Consider the following 12,196-nt stretch of genomic DNA (forward strand, 5'->3'; position numbering starts at 1 on the left):
AATGATTAAGCAAAACACACTATCCTTAGAAAAATAATCTAAAGACACTGCCCTACTGCTGATAGATTAATTCTTCACATATAATTACTTAGTAAAGAGGACATTCACTATTAGTTTATTACACTGATGTGTTTACATGTTAAAGTATCAACCTTATGACACTCCTAAAAACGTAACTGTTAATCTTTTGCCAGAAAAGTACATGTACAGAGATGGATGGATGGATGGATGGAGGAGGAAGGAAGAAGGAAAATAACTGATTATTGCAACAGCCTCCCAACTGGTCTCTTGCTTCTGCCTCTTTCCCTCTTCAATCTATACTCCTTATAGGGCCACTGGAACCATCCCACTAAACTAGAAATCACTCCTCTGCTCAAAACCTAAGGGGTTCCCACTTAGAGAAAAGCCTAATCCTTACAGTGGCCCCCCAGGCCCTATTCTTCTGGCTCACTGCAGCCCTGAAAGAAAGGCACGAACCGTAACAGGGCTAAGAAACTATTTCTAGGGAATTACAGTATAATCAGTGAAAAAACCCATGAAGCAGACAGAAATTCTGTTAAGTTCACTAACTCAGGCCAAAATTTAAATCTATTTTACTCCTAGTCCAGTTATGATTTAAAAAAAATTTTTATTGAAGTAGTTGATTTATAACCAGTTATGATTTTGGAAGTCCTGTAATAAATTATTTCCATTATGATATTCTTTATACTCAGCAGTCAAATCAACGGTTGATTATACATATACTTTCTGGAAACTAGATTCCCTTTCATCCATCATACTAGGAATAACAAAACATTACTAGAGTCGCTTGATGTCACTCCAACGCCTTTCTTGCTGGTCTTGTCAACTCCCATTGCTCTTTTGCCGTACTTGGCTTGCAAATTCCCACATGTAGGATCAATTCAATCATCAACTTTCTTTGCTTTTTTGAGCTGAGTGTGGCTAAAGTCACAACTGTCTGTGCTTGTCCACTACAAATTATTGCTCTCCCAACTGCATTAGACTCTTAAAACCATTCAACAGTCCAGGGCCAATCTGCTCAGCTCCCCTTCTGATTCCCTGAGCAACCACTCCAAAGCTTTACTATCTCAACCCTCGATTGCATTTCCACCCTATGCTCAACAAGTGACCCTGTCTCCCACATCCCCACGAAATAAACACTAGCAGCTGTTTTCCCTCAGACCCATCAATAAGCTTTTCTATAAATAGATCTGTACTCACCATCTCCTCTGCATTCTCAGATGGAGTGGTGTCCCCTGGAGAGCAGAGCTCTCCGGCTACCTGAGCAGGTAATCTGCCTGTTTGCTCTAGAACCTGCTTGTACACTGCTCTTCTAATCAAGTTAGCTCTGGTCTCACAACACCTCCACACAGTGAGGACCTAATTTCCAAATCCAATACTTTGCAGCCTTCTTGATTTCTCTTTGGTATTTTGCCTCAATGATCATTCTGACCATGTCCTTAAAATTCTCTCAACTTCTGGGGACTCTTTTCATTTTCTCCCCACTCATCTCAGCCCCATCAGTTAGTCCATTTCTTCTCCTTGGCCTGTGAATGCTGTTTCCCGCTGGGTACTATCCAGTGTTGGCAAACTTGGCCATTCTTGACTAATAACTCTGAAATTTATACCTTCAACTCACACCTCTTATTCTAAGTTCCCAATCATAATTTCAAGTTACTAACTAGACATATCCACCTGGATGTATTTACTTATTAAACAACTGAGTGCCTTCAACGTGCCAACCACTGTCAGATGTGCTTGCGATAGAGCAATGAAAGGACACAATCTTCACCCTTTCAGATCTTACGTTCTAGTTTGGCAGGGAAGGGATTAGACACTTCACAGGCACTTCAAATCCAACATATCTGAAAACCAAGCTTATTATCTACCTTCTAACTCTGCTATTCTCTCGTATATTCCTCATCTCCTTCTCCTCTGTCTAGCGCATGTATTTATTCAGCCACTATGCCCTGTGCATTCTATCTCCTAAATATCTCTCTGCTACGTCCCCTCCTTCATCCCTTCTTCCACTGCCTTAGTTCTACCTTTAACATTTCTCATCTGGACTGCCGCAAAAGCCTGGTAACAGGTTTCTCTGCTTTCTGCAAGGAAGAAGCAATCCACCTTCCACATCGGAGTCATCTACAATGCTATTTTCATCTGGGCATATGTCCTTCCTAGCTGGTGATCCCTCAGGACTTCCCACATTATGCACTTTATCTGTATTACCCATAATCTACTCCTGCTTCCAGTAAGAAAAAGTGCTCCAGGTGGAACCTAATGACCTACCTACATGTTATCCTCTCTGCTGGCAAGCCTTCCCCATCCCTGGGAACCTACACAATCAACATTTAAGGCTTAGCTCCTGTAGGCAACAGCACGGTGGTTAACAGCCCAGTACCTATAGCTAGACTCCCTGAGTTTGAATACAGCTCATACTGGCTGTATGAACCAGGGCAAGTTATTTAATCTCTCTGAACCTCACTTTTCCTTTCCAAAGTAGGAATAATAGTAGCAGTTACTTCACAGGGATTTGAGAATTGAGTTGATGTGTGGAAAGTCCCTAGTATGCAGCAAACGCTTCATCAGTGTGTAGTTACCATTATGTCTTCACTCTCCTTTGTACTCCCACGGTGGGCACTTCACCGGTAAGCTCCTCACTACACTGCCATGGCCCCAGGGCAGGAACTTTCTCTTCTTCCTCTGCCAACATTCATCTTATCCTTTGCCAACGAAGTCTATGTCACGTTTTTATCGGAAATAACTATCAATAAATGTGGAGTATGTTCAAGCTAAATGCTGAGTAGGTACAAAAGAAAATGCAAACATCTGGGCCAAGTCTTAAAAGGTAAGTCAAATTTCATGTGAAAAAAAAGGTGAGGGAAAAAAAAACCACTCCACAACACCGAGAAGCATGCATAAAGCAGACATTAAAGTGCAGAGGTGGTTGGGCAATGACAAGTAGACTAGAATATGCCTATTGTGTGTGTGTGTGTGTGTGTGTGTGTATATGGGGCAGGGGCATCTTGAGAAATGAAGTCAGCCAGAAAGGGTTATGAACGGTGTTCAATGCTAGCATAAGGAGTTTGGACCTTACTGCAAAAAGAACTGGGTCCCCATAAATCCTTGTGACTATTGGTGCCATATGATCTAATCATTTCAATTAGGTAACTACCAGTCATGTGCAGTCTGGACTGGAAAGTAGAGAGCCTGGAGACAGACCAATGACAGATACTGCTACAGTCCAGGCAAGAGATAGAGGGAACTTAACTGCGGCCATATAAATGAAAGATGGGCTAACAACATTTCTGAGGTGAAATTATCTGGCCTCAGTGACTGTTCTGGTATGGGGATGAAGGTTATGATTCAGAAGCTTCTTGCATGAAGGACTACAAATGATGACATTAATGAAGATAAGGAATAAGAGGGAGGAGCAAGGCTAGGAGTCCAGGAGAGGTGCACTTCCTCCACCTGAAGTAATTCTGAAAACAATAAACATATTATTTAGAATTCAAATCAAATGCTAAGAGAATTACGCCATCATGCTGGCATGTACTGCTCTATTTAACAAGCACATCAGAGCAAAATGTGTCCAGTTCAAAGGGCTCATTTGTTTAGTAAATAATATGTTACTGTCCTTCCTTTGGGAAAGAAAAAAATACCCTACTATGCAGAGGTGTAACCGAAGAGATCAAAAAGTGGCCAATAATTTTCAATATTGTGTATTCTTAAAGTCTGCTTTTTAAGTTTCTTACAAAACAGTATATTCTTAAGGCTGTAAGACTCTCTTCTGTTCCAAATATCATAATGAAAATTTAAGCCTGCTTAAAAATGTATGTAAAAATTCTGCCTTTAATTTTGCTTACTTACTGCTTTAAATGAAATGCTTGCACTATTATTTTTGAATCTGTGATGTCCCCCCTACAATTTGTATCAAATATGTACTGCATGCTTTTTCTCTATCAAGACTTTCTTAAAAGGCTGAACAAGACAATCTAAACTAAAAGTGCAATGCCTAAAAGTTCTAATCTATTTATGGCAATCTATTTCTATCAGGACAAACACAATATAAGGAAATTTAAACAGGCCTGAAATTTCTGTTCCTGAAATGAGGAAATAACAGGATAACTTTGTGCAGCCATAATCAGACTTCAGTGTACAATGGAATCTTCTTGCTTGTTAACAAAGTACTTATCTGTCCCCCCTACCTCAAGAGATTGATTTACTAGAGGGTGGACCCAGAAACTTTTGACTTTAGTTTTTCAAACACCCCAGGTGATTCTGATGCAAGTGTTTCAAGGCGTCTTTGAGAAATATGTGCGCTGGCTTTGATGTCAGCAACATGGTTTAAAGTCCACCTCTCTCACTCACTGGCTGTGTGACTTCGGACTACTTACTTAGTTTCTCTGAGGTTCAGATTTCTCATCTGTAAATGGGGGATACTAAAAGCTTCACAAGGACGATAAGAGGATATAATGAAACAATGCTTATACAGTGCTAACACAGTGCCCAGATATGACTATTACTATGATTCACCTACCCCAGAAGATACATATACACATTCATACACATGCACTTTGTCTTAAAATTCATTAGAACCTAAAATTTTAAGAAATAACCAGAAATCCTACATGATGCTTTCATGCTAACTAGTAATTCTAAATGATGCTTTTCTGTAAACTGAGAAATTTATTAATTCATCGTTTATAAAAATATGCAGCACCTTCTGCATCTTTCTTACCATTTTAAAACTTTATAAAGGTCATCAGTTAATACTAACTACCTTATCTCTTATTTAAAAAAACCAGGAATAACATCCTATAAGAATATTTTATCACCTGCCCAAAATCGACCAACAGACGTGTCTCTCACATTGTCTAAGATAAATAAGTAAAAGCAAAATGGAAAACTAAAGTGCAAACTGTTAAATGTGAAGGAACCATGGAACGTTGCTGAGCTGCAATCATCATGTATCAATATTTTTCAAGTGCTCACTTGTACAAGGCACTATACAGATTACTACCCTTCGGCCAAGGTAAATGGGGGTAGAGCGTGGGAGGGAGGAATCACAGCCCTGAAGGCCCTTTCTGAACTGAAATGCACTGCCTCAAATCACCACCAAGGGATCTCTGCAAAAGATGTATTTTTTTGGACATTAGGAAAAGTAAAGGTACTGTGGACTACCAGCACTTTACAAAATCTGATAGGATACTGGAGAAGAGTTTAGATTCGGCGACTGTAAAATCCCGTGCAAAAGGGTAATTAAGAACAACCCCGTACTATCATGTTTTAGAGGAAAAGAAGGGTGGGCAAGGGCGGGTTCGAGAGGTCCCCCCAAGGGGAAATTGAAGGTGCCGGCAGGAAGGTCTGACAATGGGTTTTCATAGTCCCCAACGTGGTGGCGGCGGGTGTCCAGCTCCGGCCTCCACCTGCAGCCGGACCGGGCGGGGAAGGAGGTCCACAGAAGAGTCGGAGCCGCGGCGGGGGCCAAGAGCGGCCCCGGGTCCCCGGGAAATCAGAACCGAATGGCCCCAAGGGAGGAAGGGCTGCAGGAGGGCGGGGCGCGGTGCGGCGAGGAAATCGAAAGGAGGCCGGCGGGGAGGGGGTGCCGCGCGACCGGAGACACCCCTCTCCCGTACCACACCCCTGGACCAAGGCGGGGGAGGGAGGGTCCCGCTAGCCAGAAGGAGGCAGAACTTACTCCGCGGTCCTCCTCCGAGAGGAAGTCGGGGCCGTCGTCCAGGCCTTCCTGCGAGGTCGGTGGGGCCCACCGCGCCGGGGAAAGGATGGAGTGAGGGGGACACAAGGGGAGACATTAGTGTCAGGCCGGCGCGGCCCCCGCACCCGCCCCGCGCCCGCCGCCCCCACCGCACGCCCGGGGCTCGGCGCGGCGGACACCCACCATCATGGCTGCTCCGAGGCGAGGGCTGGCGCAGGCGCGCACCGCACCGCAGGCCGGAGGGAGCCGGCGGCGGCCGGCAAGCGGGGCGGGGCCGGCGGCGGGGCCTCGGAGCAGCCCCGCCCCGCCCGCCCCGACGGGGCCGGGGTCCGAGAGCGCGGAAGAAGGAAGGAAGTGCCCTCCGCCCAAGGTCGAACCACCCTTGGCCGAGTGGGCCCGAAAGCCCAGGCTCACGTGTCTGGAGACTGCTCGCGGCTGGGCGGCTCTGATCGCAGAAGGGCCGAAGGCCACCCGGGGAGCTGTCCAGTTCCCGTTCTCTGAGGGCTGCGGCGAAAAACCAAGCAAGCGCCCTCCAGAAGCCACAGTAAATCATCTAGTCTTTGTATAGTGCCACACGATAATTAATATTTTGCCCGTAGAAGTTGTGGGAACCCAGGCCCTTTACACCGTCATCAGTCAGGGGCTGTAATCAAGCTTTTACTGCTAGCGAGGCAATAACTATCTCAGGGTTTGGGGCGCTAATGGTTGAGCACTATTTAAATGAGCTGTTCACATTACAAGAGTATTCCTTTTCTTTATACCAAGAAATGTCCCCAGGCATACTCTTAACTGTCCAGTTGTAGAGCACCACACGGTGTCCACAGGCACTTGAGACAAAAGTCATTCCTTACCCCCTGCCCCACTTTTTCTATTACACACACGCACAAACAAGCAATCCTGTACTCCCATTCAGTTAATGGCATCAGTATCTTCAGATGTTCAGGCCAGAAACCTAAGTCCCATTCAAGTCCTTCCTTCCTCTCCCTCACTCGTTACACCATTTAGTAACCAAATCCTATTACATCTGTAATTTATTATGTGCTGTTACCTCTTAAACTGGTCTCATTCCTCCTCCCAACCCCCTTCCACAGCAATTACCCTCAGCATCTCTTGTCTGGCCCGTTTTTTAAAAACCATGAAAAAAAACTGAAGTAGAGTTAATTTACAATGTTGTATTAGTTTCAGGTGTACAGCAAAGTGATTAAGTTTTATATATATATACATGTATATACATATATATATTCTTTTTCAGATTCTTTTCCATTATAGGTTACTACAAGATACTGAATATAGTTCCCTGTGCTATACAGTAGGTCCTTGTTTATCTATTTTATATATAGTATTGCATATATGTTAATCCCAAACTCTTAATTTATCTCCCCCCCACCCTGGTCTGGCCCTCTGCAATACTCTCATAACTTTTCTTAGTTCCATCTTTCTCTCACCATTCTATACACTGCTGCCAGTTTTCCTCCTAAGACACAGGTATTGATGATTATGCTACTACCCTGTTCAGTAATCTTCCCAAGTCTCCCTTACGTGAAGGTCCAACTCCACGGCCTGTGATTCCAGGCCCTCCACAGTTGATTCCCTATTTTGCTAGGCCCTCCCATCCTATCTTATTGAATTGAAGCTCTCAAAACAGTAATGGGTTTTTTGCTCGTGTTTTTTGGGGGGTTTTGGCCATGCTGTGCGGCTTGCAGGATCTTAGTTCCCCAACTAGGGATTGAACCTGCGCCCTCTGCAGTGAAAGCGTGGGGTCCTAACCATTGGGATGCCAGGGAATTCCCACAAAATAATAATGTTAAACTTCCAGACATTTTCATGAGAACTTGTAACTTTCATTTGTGTGTAAGGAGAACTTAGGCATAGAGAGGTTAAGTTATTGCACCAACAAGGGTTATTCTCCGACATGAGGGGGACGACTTTTTTTTGGTCTTTTGTTTCTTATTTCCCAGTGCATTGTAGTAACTACTAGAGTAATGTTTTTCACTGGGAGTCATGAGGCATCATGTGGTGTCCGTGTAGTGTCATGAAGTGTCACGAGGAATGTTCCAGTAACTTGTTGCTGATAAAAGGTGCCAATATTTCCCAATAATTTGTTTTTGATTTGAAGATAATGCCTATAAGGTTACACTTCCTAGATGGAGACAGAAGAGCAGAGCTACAGTTAATGAGTGGGATTTGTACACAACCAGTACAAGGGTCAGGTGTGTCCTTGTGCACAAAGATCAAGGAGTGCCACATAGGACAATGTCAAATGTTTCTGATCATTAACCAAGTGTTTTAAATTTCAATATTTAAGCCAAGTCCAGGAACATTGTACAGAAACATTAAAATTCTCAAATGCCAAAACTTTAAGATCACTAGTTCTGAAAAACAAAGACATATAGTAATTACTGTAGCTAAAATCAATAGCTGAAAACTCACAGGAGCAGAGAACCCAAACTTGAAATAATAAAGTTGCTCATTAATATCTGAGCCTTCCTTCCTGAGCAAAGGTCTCGAAATATATTGTGTGAATGATAAGAAGGAGTGATCAGTAACTGATACTAACAACTATCAAAAAGCCAGTTATAGAAGTTAAGGAATATGAAAAGAAAAGAAATTAAGATAAGCTTACATAACTGCTTTTTCTACTACTTGTAAAATAAATCAAGAAGATATTAAAGCTAAACCACTTCTCTAATACTTTTAACCAAATAATCCATTTTTCATCTTGTTTGATAGATTTCTATGAAATTACCTACTTTATATAAATTTCATGAGCAAATTATGTTGAATCACAGTTTGATTACTTCATAGATTTAGCTATAGGAAAGTAAAATGTTGTAATAGTGAATAATTTCCCAATAGTGTACTTCGAAAGACATGCATTGGAAGATTTTAAAGAAGAGTAAAATTTTAGAGAATAATGAGTGAGTTACTTTAAAATTTTGGAAATCAAAAATTGGATTGATGTTGAACATATTTGTCAAACAAAAGTCAAGTTTTTTTTTTTGGAAGAAAAACTTCAAAAACATGAAACAATAATTATTTAATTAGATAGAGAAGAAAACTAATTCCTTTTATCATGTCCTGATCAAAGAAGTCTTCACCAAAATGTATTTTTACCAGTTTCTCACTTCCTCAAATTCTAGGAGATTATTTTTGGTTTTGGATAAACTTTAGGTCCTAATTCTTCCCTCCTTCTCCCTGGAGTTTATGCTACAACAAAATTCTCTACCGAAGATTGTTGTACTATACTATGCTATTTTTTTCCAAGGTACGTTATATCATTAGGATGTTTTTAGTTGAAGGTAACAGAAACTGCCAATTCAAATAAACTTGAGCAGTAAGGAAACATTATCTCACAACAAAAAATCAAGACATAAGGAGTGGGCTTCCCTGGTGGCGCAGTGGTTGAGATCCGCCTGCCAATGCAGGGGACACGGGTTCGAGCCCTGGTCCGGAAAGATCCCACATGCCGTGGAGCAACTAAGCCCGTGCGCCACAACTACTGAGCCTGCGCGCCTAGAGCTGGTGCTCTGAAACAAAAGCCACCACAATGAGAAACCCGTGCACCGCAATGAAGAGTAGCCCGCACTCACCGCAGCTAGAGAAAGCCCGCGCACAGCAACGAAGACCCAGCACAGCCCAAATTAATAAATTAGTTAAGTAAAAGAAAAAAGACATAAGGAATTTCTGGGCATAGTATAATCAGTAGCTTAATGGTGCCATCAAGGACCTGGATGCCTTCTAATTCTCCACTCTGACATTTTCAGTAACAACCTCATTCTAAGACTGGTTCTCTTCATGGTCCAAGATGACTGGGGCAGTTTTAGGTTTCACATACCGACAGAACAACATCTACAAGCAGAAAAAAATTTGCTCGGCAGACCCCTCCCTTTTGTAGGCCTCTCATATCTCCCAGTCTAGAACAGGGTCACATGCCCACCCTTAAAGGGGACGGGTATAACTATGATTGTCTTAAGTCTTACCCTTAGGCCAGTCAGGAATTACCTCTAGGGCTGGGACTGGGACTAGCCTCCCCAAACCAAAAGGCTTCTTAGAAGAATGTGGGTACCTGAATAAAATTGGAGCTTCCAGGAAGGAGAGGAAGAGAGGCAGATGTGGGGTAGAAAGCTATAAGTGCTATTGTATAATAATAAATATTGTATAATAGCAGTCAACAAAGCAATCAACAAAGGCATGTTCTCTGACACTGCTCAAATCTGTTAGTTTCAAAGGTAGCTCTGAAAAAAATGAATCACTTATAATCCACTACTTGGAGATAATCTCTTCATATTTTGGCAAATATCCTTGTTTTTTAAATAAATATTTTTAAAATAAATATTTATTTATTTATTTTTGGCTGCGTTGGGTCTTTGTGGCTGTGCACAGGCTTTCTCTAGTTGCAGCAAGCGGGGGCTACTCTTTGTTGCGGCGTGCGTGCTTCTCATTGCAGCGGCTTCTCTTGTTGAGCGGCACAGGCTCTAGGCACGCAGGCTTCAGTAGTTGTGGCATGCGAGCTCAGTAGTTGTAGCTCGTGGGTTCTAGAGCACAGGCTCAGTAGTTGTGGCCAGCGGGCTTAGTTGCTCTGCGGCAGTGGGATCTTCCCGGACCAGGGCTCAAACCCGTGTCCCCTGCATTGGCAGGCGGATTCTTAACCGCTGTGCCCCCAGGGAAGTCCTGGCAAATATCCTTTTAAATGTTTTCCCGTGCGTATGCCTCATATAGCATTTTAATTTACATAACCAAGACTTTTTTGTAATATTATGTCATATTATTAAGTATATTTCTATTCTTCAGCATGAATTTTAATAACTGTATAATATTCAGTCAGCTAGATGGTGGCTCAGTGGTTAAGAATCTGCCTCCCAATGCAGGGGACATGGGTTCAAACCCGGGTCAGGGAAGATCCCACATGCCATGGAGCAACTAACCCCGTGCACCACAACTACTGAGCCTGCGCTCCAGAGCCCATGAGCTACAACTACTGAGCCTGTGTGCCACAACTACTGAAGCCTGCTCGCCTAGAGCCTGTGCTCTGCAACAAGAGAAGCCACCACAATGAGAAGCCCACGCAGCGCAAAGGAGAGTAGCCCCTGCTCGCCGCAACCAGAGAAAAGCCTGCGTGCAGCAACGAAGACCCAACGCAGTCAAAAATAAAATAAAATAAAATAAAACCAAACAACTGAAGGAAACTTTTGGCCAACCCAATAAATATAAAGTCCATTGTATAAAGTCCCTCATACTGCCTTCTACCCATACACATACCCATACATGGGTGTTCTATATCTAGCACAGTGCCTGCCACATAGCAGGCATGAAAGAAAACATTCATTGAACAATTTATTTACAAGATAAGAATGAAATCTCATTGTTTTAACATGCGTTTCTTGAAAGACTAGTGACTTTGAACATTTGTTTGTTCATTTATTTATTTGTATTTCTTCTTCTGTGAGTTACCTATATCTGTTCTTAGCCTATATTTTTACTACTGTTTTTGAAAGCTTTTTATATATTAAGGGTAAAAGCCCTTTATTAAGGATGATAAAGATACATTTTAAAGTTAAGTTTGCCTTTTAATTTTAGGTTACGATATTGTTGACATGCCCAAGTTTTTAAATTTAGTGTACTTAGATCCATCCATCTTCTCCTTTAGGCTTCTATTTTAGTGATAATGCCAAGAAAGATCCTGCCTCTTCCAAGGTTACATAAATATCCACAATTTTTTTTTCTAGTAAGTTTGTAGATTGAAGGTTATTGACTTCAATTAATGGACCAAATCAGATAAATAAAGTAAATCTCCTTGATCCTCCCCTATAATTTAGGAGTTAAAAAAAAAAGCAAACCACACCTTAGTTAAATAAACCAATACGCAGGCAAGCAGCACAGAGACCATATCTAGAAGATTAAAAAAAAAAGTCATGTCGCAGTAGATTGAGGGTGGAAAAGATAATGTTCTAGATATGAAAATTACCCTTAGAGAAACAATCAACTCCCACTTCCCTGGGATTCAGACCTGGGAATTAGCACCAATAGCGAACCAGCTGATCTTGACCATGGTGTCTGAGGACCAAGTGAAGAAGCAACATGATATCTATAGAACCCAGACCCTAGGGCACATGTGGATTAATTGATTCATGTTGGTACCTCTGATTCTATTTGGAAGAATTCCATTTGGAAGCCAAAGATTGTTGAACTAAAGTCTAGCACACTTTCTTTTGCCTATACTTAACATGAGTTGCTTAAGGGACAGATGGGGAGAGCAGTTTAATTTTGCTCTATGACTAGAACAATAGCAGCACATATATTACATTAAATTATTTCTAAGTTACATTTTGGTATTCATGACTTGATGCCCTCATTTCTCCATCCCAGAGCTGCAGTGGAAGTACAAGACATAAAACCTGAAGGAAATATGAGAAAGTACCTGAAATATGACACTCATAAGTGGTCAGAAAATAATATAATATAATATAACATAATATA

At 42.0% G+C, this 12,196-nt stretch overlaps 1 protein-coding gene across 2 annotated transcripts in view; it reads right to left on the reverse strand.

The window, feature by feature from the left end:
- The window catches only part of SNX6 (sorting nexin 6), a 54,503-nt gene extending 48,538 nt beyond the window's left edge, over nucleotides 1-5,965 (reverse strand). For both annotated transcript variants that reach the window (XM_032621127.1, XM_032621126.1), the window contains exons 1-2: nucleotides 5,903-5,965; nucleotides 5,702-5,749 (exon numbers count right to left, since the gene is read on the reverse strand). In XM_032621127.1, coding sequence (XP_032477018.1) covers nucleotides 5,702-5,749; nucleotides 5,903-5,908 — 54 coding nt within the window. In that variant the 5' untranslated portion in view covers nucleotides 5,909-5,965. The remainder of the gene's footprint in view (nucleotides 1-5,701; nucleotides 5,750-5,902) is intronic.
- Nucleotides 5,966-12,196: the final 6,231 nt, after the last annotated feature.

This window comes from Phocoena sinus, chromosome 2 (assembly GCF_008692025.1).
Source record: "Phocoena sinus isolate mPhoSin1 chromosome 2, mPhoSin1.pri, whole genome shotgun sequence".
In the NCBI taxonomy this organism is placed as follows: Eukaryota; Metazoa; Chordata; class Mammalia; order Artiodactyla; family Phocoenidae; genus Phocoena; species Phocoena sinus.